The sequence below is a fragment of the Primulina eburnea genome, chromosome 13, assembly GCF_022965805.1.
Source record: "Primulina eburnea isolate SZY01 chromosome 13, ASM2296580v1, whole genome shotgun sequence".
Classification (NCBI taxonomy): Eukaryota; Viridiplantae; Streptophyta; class Magnoliopsida; order Lamiales; family Gesneriaceae; genus Primulina; species Primulina eburnea.
Genome location: NC_133113.1, coordinates 2,176,065 through 2,190,776, shown reverse-complemented (window position 1 = coordinate 2,190,776; position 14,712 = coordinate 2,176,065). Strand labels below are relative to the sequence as shown.

General features: G+C 34.3%; 1 protein-coding gene across 1 annotated transcript; it reads left to right on the top strand.

The window, feature by feature from the left end:
• The first annotated feature begins 4,926 nt into the window (after window positions 1-4,926).
• Window positions 4,927-7,504, top strand: LOC140809434 (probable protein phosphatase 2C 63). Its single transcript, XM_073167055.1, has 4 exons — window positions 4,927-5,261; window positions 5,620-5,993; window positions 6,539-6,775; window positions 6,972-7,504. The coding sequence occupies exons 1-4, from the start codon at window positions 5,015-5,017 to the stop codon at window positions 7,269-7,271; spliced, it is 1,158 nt and encodes a 385-aa protein (XP_073023156.1). The 5' UTR covers window positions 4,927-5,014; the 3' UTR covers window positions 7,272-7,504.
• Window positions 7,505-14,712: the final 7,208 nt, after the last annotated feature.

Sequence of the window (14,712 nt, the reverse complement as noted above, 5' to 3'; positions counted from 1 at the left end):
GAAACGGAACTAGCTGTTGCATCATTTGGTTAGTGTTATGGAATAAAAAGCTTGGACATATGTCAGAACGAGGGTTGAAAATTCTCTCAGAACGGAAGCTGTTGCCGAGACTTACAAAAGTGTCACTACCGATACTTTTGTGAGCATTATGTTACTAGTAAACAACACAGATTAAAATTTGGCACTTCTACTGTCAGAAGAAAAAGCATACTGGAGCTGATTCATTCAGATGTTTGGTAAGCACCAGTTGTATCCCTAGGAGGAGCGAGATACTTTGTCTTGTTCATTGATAATTTCTCTAGGAGATGTTGGGTGTATCCAATAAAGAAGCAATAAAATGTTTTCCAGATCTTCAAAGATTTCAAATTGCAAGTTGAACTTGATTCTGAAAAAAAAAATCAAGTGTTTGATGACTGACAATAGAGTAGAATATACCAGTGATGAATTTGATGCATTTTGTCAACATTAGGGCATCAAAAAACAGTTTACGATGACTTACACACCTCAATAGAATGGAGTGGTAGAGCGGATGAACAGAACCTTATTGGACAGAACAAGACTGAAGTTGAATACTGCGGGGTCTATACAAGTCATTTTGGGCAGAAGCAGTCAAAGTCGCTTGTTATATTCTCATTTGTTCTCCTTTAGTGGCGATTGATTTGAAGACACCGATGGAGATGTGGACTGGGAAGCCGACATATTATTCTCATTTGGAAGTCCCGTGTACGTTCTGTACAATGAGAAAGAAAGATCGAAATTTGATTTAAAATTCAGAAAATATATCTTTTTGGGTTATGCTAATGGAGTAAAGGAGTTTCGCTTGTGGGATCCTAATGTTTACAAGTTTGTCATCAGCAGGGATGTTATCTTCGAGAAAGATAAAGTAAAGAGAGACAAAGGCACAATGAATTAATAAAGTACTATATTTCAGGTGGAAAATAAGACGGATGAATGTCAAATTTCTTGTGAAGCAGTACCACAGTACGAAGAACAAGAACATGTTGAGTATGAGATTTTCAATATGAGGCAGTCATCTCGAGAGAGAAAAACACCATGTTAGCTTTCAGAATATGTCACTGAAAACAATAATGCATATTATCCATATTAGTGAGGGCTTTCAATCATAATCAAGGGCTTGAAGAATAAATAAAAAATGAACCAAACACAAGATAATGAATGATAATAATCATTCCCTTATCATGGCTACCAAACATAGCCTTAGAATTGGAGGTACTAGAACCTTGTACATATTTCAAGATTTCTGGTGATGATTATATCATTTTGGTGTTGTATATGAACGACATGTTGGTAACAGGCCCAAACAAAGATCAGGTCCAATGATTGAAGGCACATTTGGCTAGAGAATTTGATATGAAGGACTTGGGACCAGTAAACAAGATTCTAGGAATGCAAGTTCACCGAGATAGAAGTAACAGAAAGATTTGGTTTTCCCAGAAAAATTATTTGAAGAAAGTCTTGCAACGCTTCAACATGCAAGATAGTAAGCCAATATTGACACATTTTCCTGTTAACTTCAAGTTATCCTTCGAGATGTGTTCTAGCAGTGAAGCACAGAGGATGAAGATGTCTCGAGTAACATATGCATCAGCAGTGAGAAGTTTGATGTTCGACATGATCTGTACAAGACTGGGCATTTCTCAAGCAGTGAGAACAGTTAGTCGGTATATGGTGAATCCTTGACACGAGTATTGGAACACTGTCAAGAGGATCCTTAGATACATTAAGGGTACCTCAAATACTGGAGGATTGGATTTTACACTCAGGAGCTATGTTGATTCAGATTATGCAGGTGATTCTCATAAGAGAAAATATACTACTGGTTATGTGTTTATACTTGCAGAAGGATCAATAAACTGAGTTTCAAAACTACAAACAGTTGTGACGTTATCTACGACAGAAGCAAAATATATGGAAGCTACTCAAGCTTGCAGGAAGACAATATGGATTAACATATTATTGGAGGAGGTCGGACACAAACAAGATAATGTTCTTTTTTTTTGTGACAGTCAAAGTGCCTTGCAGCAAGGAATCCATCCTTTCATTCCAGGACGAAACACGTTGGAGTCCAATTTCACTTTGTACGAGAAGTAGTAGAAGAAAGAAGTGTGGATATGCAGAAGATTCATACAAAAGATAATATAGCTGATGTTCTGACCAAGCCATTGAACACGGATAAGTTTGAGTGATGTAGATTCTCAAGTGGCCTAGCGGAAACGTAAGCAGCAGGGAATGACAAGATGTGGAGATGTGTCTGATTCTCAATCAAATCTCCAAGCGGGAGAAATGTTGGCTGAAGAAGAAAAACGTGTGCACTAAATGTGAGTTGGCAGCTTATTGACGGGAAAATTCAGATGAAAAAACACGAACAAAAAGCTCTGTAAATAGAGCTCCCTCCTCTCATTCTGAAATCGTCCATTTTTCGAGTTTTCTCTCATCTTATAGCATTTGAGTGCTTAGTTCTATAATATTTGTGAGATGTTTGTTCTTCTGTATTAAGAGAGTGTGTGTTCTATTTGAAAACACAGTGAGTGATTGTGCACCATAAAATATTATAATGAAATTATTTTCATCTTGCCCGTTTTACCCTAAGAATTTAAGGGTTTTTCACGTAAATCTCGTTGTCCAATTTATTCTTTATTTTCATATTTATTATCTCAAATTGCCGCACGTGAGACTAACAAAAATTACAAAGAAATAAATATATAGGACTAATTTGAATTTTTTTCATACTCAACCCTGATATTTTTCCGATATTAATGAAAAAGAATTATTAAAGACTCTTTTACATTCAGTATTTTACTTTCCAATTAAGTTTCTCAAAAGGAAAAAAAAAAGTAGAGAACTTATCAAATATTATTGTTATTTCATTATCCATTTAAAAGAATAAAATCTCAATTGTAATTTAACTTTAAACATTTGTCTTTGTCACCTTCGGTGCTTTTAATAATGTCCCAATTCTCTAATTTTTCTTAAAAAAAATCATTCATGGTATTGTGTTATCTAGTTCCTATAATCCACTTTAAAATTCATAAAAACAAGAATATGGTAACAAATGTATTAATCAAATAAAAATAATTGTGGTTCTTTTATTTAGAAAACAAGAAAATCTCATCCAATTGGCAAAGATCCAAGTCACATCCATGTAGGCTACCATGAAAAAAAAAAACAAGTTTTATCATATCCAAATGGTCAATAAACATCATCGTATTTTATTTATTTATTATTATGTTTTTTCAAACTTTAAATATTTGTTTATTCGAATAAAAATTAAGACCCACCCTCCAAAATTTAACCTTTTACAGTAATCTCATTATTATTATAATTTTTCAAACAAATATTGTATATAATTGAAATCAGTATACCAAACATATCCGTGTAACAAGAAATCATACAATAAACGTTAATTCAAAATTTTCTACGGTTGTTTCTCCTTTAAACGGTGAAATTTTAATTTACGGTTGTTTTTTTCTGAACAGTGAAATTTTAATCTTTGAATAATGAACATATAATATCAATTTTCATTAATATACGAGAGACTCACGTGATCTAACGACGTATGAACATAATTGTTCCTTATCCATTTATACACATCATAGTTATTATCAATACTCTTTTATGTTCAAGTCAAGATTCAGCAAGTCTCAATATGAATTATGAACCAATTCGTTCCTTTTTCCAAAACGTGTTTTGAGGGTTATCGTGAAAAATGCACTTTTACCATCTTTATTGGTGACGTTGACCAGATATTAATATTAATATTAATATTAAATTAAAAAAAATCGATAAATAATTTCATATTCTTTTAGATAGAGATTGCAATAGAGCGGGACGACGCGGAAAGGCGGGATTTGCCATCCTCGCCCCTAAACCTACCTCAAAAATGATAATGGGGCTGGGCTTGCGACGGGGATGGAAATTCTCCGAACCCGAATTTATTATTACAATTATTATTATTATTATTTGGGCATGTTCAAGGGTGAATAATATCTATATTCACATCCCGAATTGTTTCGGAGATTCAAAAAAATCATGGAACCCAAAATTTAGTATTCAAACATGTCCCGTTTCGAACTTTCACCGCAAGGTCTCGAACTCGCGAGGAAAATTGCCAATCCCTACCTTTAAAGTATTCATAATATATACGTAGTGATGGAATTCAAACTTTTTGATTCTTTGGAAAATTCGCATTAATCCACACTTTCGGCAAGAATATGGATATTGTGTTGTAAGTAATATACTAATATCTACAAGAAATCAACCTTTGTAAGAAAGCTTCAACATTATGTAAAAAGCTTTAAAAAAAAATTGCAGCATATAATAATTTTATATCCATAATTTATAAATAAGAACTTTATGATAAGATTGAAAGCTATAATCATAACTTTAAAAGCCTTTCACTTTAATGCATATTTCAATTATTTTTGACATATAATTTAATCATTTTTATAAGAATTTCTAACAAGACAAAAACTTGTGTGAGACGATCTCACGTGTCGTATTTTGTGAGACAGATCTCTTATTTGGGTCATCCATGAAAAAGTATTATTTTTTATTATGAATATCAGTAGGGTTGACCGTCTCACAAATAAAGATTCGTGAGACCGTCTTACAAGAGACATACTTTTCTAATGATTAATTAGAATAATTTATTACACATGACATTCTTTGTTATTTAAAAATTTATGATACGATCTTCATATATAAATATAGATATAAATTATAAAAAAAATTATACAAACACGCAACCGGGTCAAAAAGTGACTTATATAGACATAAAGAGACTATATTGGTAAAAATAAAGAATACAGAGGATTATAAAGAGAGCTCAAAGAGAAATCGCGTAGCGCAAGATTTTTTTCTCCCTTGTTCTTTACGCGGTTCCCACCCCTTTATATACCCACCATCGAAACAATTTCCAGCCCCACAAGTTAACTCAAGAAGTGTACAATTCTTTAACTCGTACGCATCGAATTCTTCGCGAACCTTAAAAGGAATGTTGCGATCCTGCTGTTTCCGGTGTTTGGGGTGGCGAAACACCGATGGTTTGATGTGGCATCTGGACCTGAAGCCGCACGCCTCTGGCGACTTCTCGATTGCCGTGGTGCAGGCGAATTCGAGTCTGGAGGATCAGAGCCAGGTGTTTACGTCGCCGTCCGCCACCTACGTCGGAGTCTACGATGGCCATGGTGGGCCGGAGGCTTCCCGCTTCGTCAATCGCCACCTCTTCCCTTATCTCCACAGTAAATTCTTTATCTGAATTCTGTTTTGTTATTGTTGTTTTTGTTGATTTAAGATATGGGTTTTTGTTTCTTTCTTTCCTTGTTATTGCATGTCAACATTCTGGTTCAATGAGGATTTATTTTTATTTTTTTTAAAATGCTTTATTGTAAATTTACTTGACTTCGATTTTTTCTAGAGTGTGTGTTTATTTTTTATTTTTTGGTTCTTATTGTTTTGATGGAAAATTATGTTGGTATTTGATTGTATTGTGTATAAAAGGTTTTGGACTTGTGATTGAATTTGCCGTGCAAGATGATAAGTTGAAAACGAAGTTGTTTATTTTACTCTCCGTTCTGTTTGTTTTTGGATATTTTGTAGAATTTGCCTCGGAGCAAGGGGGATTGTCAGCAGATGTAATAAAGAAGGCTTTTAACGCAACCGAGGAAGATTTTACTCGCTTAGTTAAGCGATCATTGCCACTCAAGCCGCAGATTGCTTCGGTGGGATCTTGTTGCCTTGTTGGTGCCATTTCAGATGGTGAATTATATGTTGCAAACTTGGGAGATTCAAGAGCTGTTCTTGGTAGGAGGGGATTCGATGGAGAGCATAATTCGGTTGTTGCAGAACGATTGTCGACCGATCATAATGTGTCTTGTGAGAATGTGAGAAGAGAGGTCGAAGCTTCTCATCCCGATGATTCATCTATTGTTGTTTATTACCGAGGAGTTTGGAGAATCAAGGGTATAATTCAGGTAATCCTTACATCTACTGATATCATTGAAGTTGCCCTTAAAAATGGTATCGTGTCTATCAAATCGTTAGGATGCACCAGTGGCAGGTCGGCTTCATATAGACTATCCCGAGTTCTTGGACTCTCCTGATGTACACCCTAACAGCAGCCGCCTTCTCGTAGCCTACAGGGAGTATAAAGGATTAATTGTTGGAATGTAGAATCTGGATTTGACCAAGTCTTTAATGTGTTCAATGATAGCTTTGGACTTTCTCATCACATTGTTCGAGTCAAATCCCTTTCGAGAAAATCTAAAACAAGCTTTAGTTATATTAAGTGGATGAAAAATCTCAACCGAGCCGATATCGTGCCAATGGTTTTTGAGAATCCGCATCGACCCAAAATTGCTCGTGTTTAAAGGGATTTGTCTTGGCTACTCTTCCAAGAATCAAATACACTGTCTTGTTAGATGTACTTCATTTAATATTATTTCATATTTGATCTCATTTTTAGCACACTGTCTCATAAAAGCTAAAATGTTCCTATTGATTTTTATCCGTTCTCCAGGTGTCGAGATCTATTGGCGACATTTATTTGAAGAAACCGGAGTTTCACAGAGATCCAATTTTCCAACAATGTGGAACTCTTGTTCCCATGAAACGACCACTGTTGACTGCTGTACCTTCCATCTTGACGAGGAAGCTCAAACCACAAGATTTGTTCTTAATATTCGCCTCCGATGGTCTCTGGGAACATCTCACTGACGACGCGGCAGTTCAGTTAGTATCAAAATACCCAAGAACGGTAAGTATCACTCCAAACCATCGCATGGACACGTTTGATAGCTTTTTCCTTTCCGGTGGAATTCAATCAATTCATATTGAACATGAAATCTGAAATCTTCCATTCATTTTTTGCCATTGCTTTTTAAGTTTGTCATTGCATTGGATAAATGGAAAAACACTAAACGAGCGTGACTTGCTTTCACTTTATATCACAGGGCATCGCGAGAAGATTAGTGGCAGCTGCTATTGGAGAAGCCGCTAAGAAGAGAGAAATGAGATACAAAGATATCAAGAAAATCGAGAAAGGGGTCCGAAGGTATTTTCATGATGACATAACCGTTATCGTTATTTATCTCGATAATCACAAACCGTCCAATTCCAAGAACAAACGTAGTACCATCGACTGCACCACTGCCCCTGTCGATATCTTTTCTTACAATTCAGACGAAGCCAAGGAAAGTTCCGGTGACAAGTTTATTTCCAGCGAGGAGGCGCCATTGAGCATAACATATTGACAGTTTTACAAAAGAATTAGTTGATATTTGTATACAGGTTTGGTGTAGATAAAGTCATGAAGGCTAGGTAACCTTCGGAAAGAATGAATTTTGTAAAGTAGGTTCTAACTGAAGGTCAATTCTAGTTTTGTTCTTTGATTGACATTTATTGGCTTAGTTTTTGTTATCGGAGTGTTTCCGATTGTTTCAAATATTTGGTAAATCTCCTTATAAATCGTTTACTACTTTTCATATGTTCACAGTACATAGGCCTGGTCGCAGTCGATTTTGGTTCGAACTCGAGGTCGATCCTCGAGTTCGGCTTGAAAGATTTGAATATTTACAAAATAATATGAGTTTGAATTCGATTCGAATTTAATAAGTTCAAATACGAATTATTTACAAAATAATATGAGTTTGAATTCGATTCGAATTTAATAAGTTCAAATATGAATCAACTATTTTTCAACCCAAATCGAAAAGCCGGTGAATCGACTCGATTCGTTTACATCCCTAGACTGCAACCAATGTGGTACAAGAGATTTTGGGACTTGAGTCAAATTTTAAAAATTGAGTCTTCTGAATAATAAGCATGTTTTTTTATTAAGACAAACTCGTGTGAGACGGTTTCACGGGTCGTATTTTGTGAGACGGATCTTTTATTTTAGTCATCCAGAAAAAAATATTATTTTTTATGATAAGAGTATTATTTTTTATTGTGAATGTCGGTAGGGTTGACCCGTCTCATAGATAAAGATTCGTGAGACCGTCTCACAAGATACCTATTCTTTTATTAAAAGAAAAAAAAAAGCATGTTTTTTTTATTAATAATATTTTTTCAAAACATAACAACATACATCATCTTTATTCATATCGATAATAAGAAGTCAGTTAATATTTTTATCAAATTTCTCTTCGTTCTTGGATCATCAACAATCACAATAAACAAATTATCTTGATTCATTTATACATGTTAATTAGTTTCAATAATATTAACAATTTTTTTCCCATTCAATTTGTCCAATATTGGAGCTGGAATAATTTTATCATTTATTATTATTATTGCTATGATCATCCATTATAAGAACCGAAACCGTAACTATTAGTTCCAAAAAAAAAAAAGCATCCCATCGGGTCATGGGTTTATTCCGAGACACTGCCTGCACAAGTAAGATCGAATAAACTCGGGTCATGGTCGATGATTGGAATATCCCGAACAGTGACTGGATCTATATTAACCATTCTCTTCCTACCTGATCCGGCTCATTCGAGCTCGTATTCAGTTCCAGCTTTTGGGCTAGACCCGAACGGTAAAGACAAAAATTTTTGTGCGACGGTCTCACGGGTCATATTTTGTGAGATGAATATCTTATTTGGGTCATCCATGAAAAAATATCACTTTTTATGTTAATAATATTATTTTTAATTGTGAATATCGGTAAGGTTGACCCGTCTCACAGATAAATATTCGCGAGACCGTATCATAATAGACCTACTCAACTGTAAAAGGGATCGTGAAAGGCATTGTGCTTTTATTTTATTTTATTTATTTTCATTTAAACAAATAAAAGTTTCTATTTTCATAAATATATAGATATTTATATTTTCTCGATTAATTTTATTAAATATTGCTCAAAATTAAGTATTATCAAAAAACTAAATCAGTCTGTTGTACGAATCTGGAACAAGACAATTGATATTGGTAGGGTTTAGGGATGGCAATGGGTCGGGGCGGGGCGGGTTTGCCATTACCATCTCCATCCTCGAATTCCATCTCCACATCCATACCCGCCCCGATCCTCGCTTTTTCGGGTTCGGGGAATCCTCAAACCTGAAATTTCGGAGATCAACTTCCCATCTCCGTCTCCATCCCCGTTTCAAAAATATTAATATGACAAAACGACGACAAATTCGGAGATTTTCTCAAATCAAAAGTTATTATTATATATTATTATTAGAGACGATATTAATATTAATATCAATATCAATATTAATAATAATAAGATTATTAATATTTTAAAAAAATAATATGATTATTATATTATTAATATTAATAATACTATTATTTTATTATTGATATTATTTTCGAGGCGGGTTCGAGGATTTTGGGAATGAGGATAGTAATCCCATACTCACCCCGAATTACATCGGGGATTTAAAAAAATCCACTAAACCGAACCCAAACCCGAAAAAATCAGGGATCCCCATCCCCCTTTCGGGTTTTCCTCGTGGGCTCCAAACCCGTGGGGAAAGTTGCCATCCCTAGTAGGGTTTACCAATACATGTGGGCCCTTCAGTTGCAAATAATGCCCAATGTCGGACCAAGATTGTCACCATAGAGCTGTTGGGCTTGGGCTTCTTGTACATATCATGAAAAATAATGGCCCAAATTAATACTATGATCCAACTCTTTTTTCTTTTCCTTTTTTTATTAAAAAAATCTTAGTACTTTTAGTAGAGTGAAATCATATTTATATGTAACATACGAATTTACCCATAATTTTTTCACTATAATTTAACTTCCTTAAATATAGAGTGAACCGTCTTACAACATACATGCATGATCACACACACATCATTATAAAGATCAATCGTGGCTCCGAGGAGAGCGCCTCGATCGTTCGAATATAAGATGTTATTGTTGGTTCGAGCTACTCATATGCACACAAACAAGAAGCATACATGTCTTTCTTCGTCGAGACTAGGTTAGTGTTTCGTGTCTTGAATCAAGTGAAGCCCCTAGACCTGCATATTTTCCTAGGGAACACTCCATGTATTGGAGATCCAATGTTCTTCCTTCGTCCACCCTCGTATTATAAAAAAGTTGTGCATAAGATATAATATGTTTTGAAATGGGACACATACCCATGCCTTCATTCATGAATGGACATAAATACAGTCCTTGTTTGCCCCACCTTTTTTCCACAATTATTAAATATAAAGTCCCGACCCCTCAATATTTTGTCTTTTTTACAATAATATATCATCTTTACTATTTTATAAAGAGTGAGATATCTATAGCAACTGTTTTGATATGTTAAAATAAATTTACAACTTGGTTGTATGGCTGATGATTATAGGGATGAGCATTCGGTTAATTCGGTTATCGACCGAACCGAATTAGCTATAATCGAACCCAACCAAAATATTTAGTCATAACCGAACCGACCGAATTAATTTTCATAATCGATGAAAACCGAACCGAATTAAAATCGGTTAATTCGGTCACCAATCGGTTAATTCGATCGGTGACCAAATTAACCGATTAGTTTTAAAAAAATTGTGATTTAACTTTAATTATATATGTAATTTTTTTTAACACCACACTTTATACAAATGCATAAAAACATAAAGTCACACACATCACAAATGTATAGGTTTTATTTGAACACAATTAATACATAATATATCGATTTTAAAATTTAAAATTAAAATATTTATAAAAATTGATAAATAAAAAAATTTATTAAATAATAATATTTATTAGATCGGTTAATTCGGTTAACCGATTTCAAAATCTTGAAAACCGTAACCGAATCGATTTAACCGATATAACCGATTTTTTTAAATTTGAAAACCGAATTTCCGAAATAACCTAACCGAATTTCCGAATTGACTCGGTTCGATCGATTAATTCGGTTTTACCGAAATCTTACTCACCCCTACTGATGAAATGAGTTCGTTTACATCATATAATTAATGGTAAAAACTTATGTGAAACAGTCTCATGGGTCATATTTTGTGAGACAGATCTTGTGGGGACCCGGACGCTAATTCATTCCTTAATTGTCTTTAGGAATAAATAATCACGTGTAATAAACATGGTCTAATTTTTTTTTTTAAATACACAGCGGAAACATGATGTAATTAAATTCAAATTACATATTAAACATAACGTACAATTATTGTATAATCTACAATAATCCGACTAGGTTCAACTACAAGTCAGTGCTGAATTCTAAGTTGCTTCAAAGCCCGGATCTCCACGCTATCTAGTCCAGCCTCGTTCTCTTCTTGACCCTGATCCTAGCCCACCTGTTGCCATGCACACATACAAACAAGACAACAGCCGGATAACTCCGGTGAGATATAAATATCCCAGTATAAATCATGTATACATGGAATCATATAAACAATATAAAAGCATATAACAGAAAATCATATCATATATCAAAATCATGACATGAATCAATAACAAGAATAAATCATATTCTAAACATGTACCAATATCAGGAACATAATTCAACATCCATCAATACCAATCGATATAACTGTCACTCCAACTCGTGACTCTACGTTTTAGACTAGACTCAATCCTAGCCTAGGGATCCCGGTTTCCAAATGTGGTGTTCCTATATCGAATTCCGTAATAGAAGAAATTCCAATTCTATTTACTCGATATAACCAAACATCCGGTGTCCTGACCTAACCGTCATGGACTATAGCTCCATCGCTAACCTCCGTTCTTGAGACATCGTGCAATGTGCCCGTGGCGATACCACCACTATCAGGCACTTCTGTCACAAGATTACTCGTCTAACATCTGTCATATATAATTCAAGAGAACAAGTATATCAATCAACTCAATGCAAATATCAATGCAATAAAGTAAAGTATGTGATTTAGGAAAACTCGAGTCAAACCTCACTCGAGTTGTGCAATCCCAACTCAACATTAATTTATACCTTTATCTTCTCGTTCAGAAGAAGAAGAAGAAGAAGAAGAAGAAGATATCCCGACTCTATCCCGGTCCATTCCCAATCTGGTAATAACAATACCGAACAGATATAATATCAATATTCAACTCAATTCAATACCTGTTCTGATTAATACTCAAATCAGTATATAATCTGATCCATATCTGAACAAGGTACAATCTAATCCATATTAACGATATCACGTTACAATCGAGATCATTACTGAATCTAATCAATCTAAATCAACTGATGTTTTGACGGCATAACAATACAATCTGAATAACCTCGTCAATCTGAACATCACAGATATAATACCTCAACTCATAATCGATATCAGTATTATTCATAATCTGAATAACAATACAACTCTGATATCAAATCTTAATCAATTTAACTCTAAAAATCATAACAATTGTATAACCAGTCTATTCTTTAATCTGACTTCAATTATACAATGTCTCTGTAGCAGAAACATCATATCTGATTCATATTCAATTCTGACAATATCATAATTTCAAATCATGTCTAAACGTAACAAAACTTACATCCAGTTGTAGTTGTCGTCGCTAGAAACACGATATCGAAGTCGGATTCAAAATCAGATGAACGGATCGTTCACAATCTCCAACTCTTCCCTCGGTTTCCTTTTTCCTTTCTCCTTCTTATTTCTTTCTCATTCTTGCTGATTAACGTCTGTATATACATATACATATATATATACTTCATGCATGGCTAGAAACGTGGCTTCTCCAAAATTTGCCACAAAACCACTCGCGCATATGCGCGCTTCATCTCGCGCATATGCGCCAAAGATTCTGGAGGTGTCGCGCATATGCGCGCCTTTTCTCGCGCATATGCGCGAGGGCTTCTGGACCCCTCGCGCATATGCGTGTGTTTTTTCGCGCATGTGCGCCGGTCGTTTCTTTTGAGATGTTCGGTTGAACATCTTGGCTTATAATGTAACGATGCCCGAATTCTTCATTCAAGTTCGTATAACCTCAATCATGTCAATTAATCAACGTATGATTACAGTAATTAAATCTCGGGCATTACAGATCTCTTACTTGAGTCATCAATAAAAAAAATATTACTTTCTATGCTAAAAGAATTACTTGTTATTGTGAATATCGGTAGGGTTGATGTGTATCACAGATAAAGATTCGTGAGACCATCTCACAAGAGACCAATTCATAATTAATAAGCAATTCAACAAGAATAATTTCCGTAGTTCGGTATTGAATTGCCTACCACGGAGAAACAACCACCTTTTATTTATCTCAAATAATCATATATTTGAAGAGGTCGTTTTCTTAAAAAATAAATTACTCGACCACGTTTATTCTACAATACAAGCTAATGCAAGACTCGAGAAATTACCACTAAGTTTCATCCCTTGATCTCTACTTTCTCTCTTGATCTCCATGTATATCTTGTTCTGTCTTTCTCTGGTGTGTGATATTATTATGAGGGGGAAAAAAAGTGTTCTCCAGGACCCCTTTCGGCATATATATGCAGCACCGATAGAACCAGTCGTCTTCTCTTCTAGCCAATATACCAACCACTGCCAACTATATCCAACCAATTCTTGATACACATCCAGCCAAGGGCGGAGCTAGGATCTTTTAATTTTTTAAAATTGAACAACTCAAGCTAATATCAAATTAATATGAAAGTATCCAAAAATTACGAATGAAAAGTTTAAAAAAATTGGGTAATCCGAGCTAAAGCGCGCCCGGGTCACAATGAAAGTGGCTCTACCACTGCTCGCTAGAAAGCCAACATTTGAGACACCCTTGCAACATATACGACTCATGAAGAAATCGTGTCTTGTATCAATCATGTCTTCTAACCGTCTGGATCAGAGGTGGGAATAAAATCGTTTGTTCGACTTTGTATAACATTATTTTCTATACAAATATGTATGTATGGGTACCACGATTTCAAATTTGGTTCGGATTAAAGCTCGAGGCCGAGTTCGACTCGAAAGCTTCGAACGAACTATTCGAGCTTTTTCTCAAAATAAGTATTCTAAAGGCTCAATATATATTTATTTAATATATAATACTATTATATTATATTAATAAAATATTAAAGATCGCGAGCATTCTCGAAAAAAATAATTTGAACTCAAATTCGGCTTGAAAAAAGTTCGAACATTTTTCGAATTGACTCGATTTGTTTAGACTACTAACTTGGAGGGCCCCAAATTAAAAGTCTTTGAAACATATATTTTAAAATAACAAGTCTTTTGTGAGACGATCTCACATTTTTTTTATTTCTGAAACGAGTTAACTATACTTATATTTACAATAAAAAGTAATATTTTTTTCATAGGTAACCCAAACAGAATATTTGTCACACAAAATTAACCTGTAAGATCATGAGTTTTTGTGATTTTGAAATCATTGATCACCATTAGTTGTTAAGAAATCTCATGGAAGATCCAAAATTATATTAAAATATAATTTTTTTGGAAGACAAAGTCCTTAACATTTGAAACTTTTTCGACAGCTGCCACTTCCTTCCGCTGGATTCTCAGATCTCTACCCTTTTATATATATATGTCTGTCACATGTTTTAAGTTATTATTTAATAACATGGAAACATAAATGCAATGTTTTTTTCACAATTGAAAATGAAGACATGGTAAATAATTTAAGGTAAGAGCGGAAGCTTAAATAAACACTTAAAAAAATGGGAATAACAATAAAAAAAAATTACAGATTTTTTAAACTGAAAATTTTGTATAAAATTATAATGGTGTT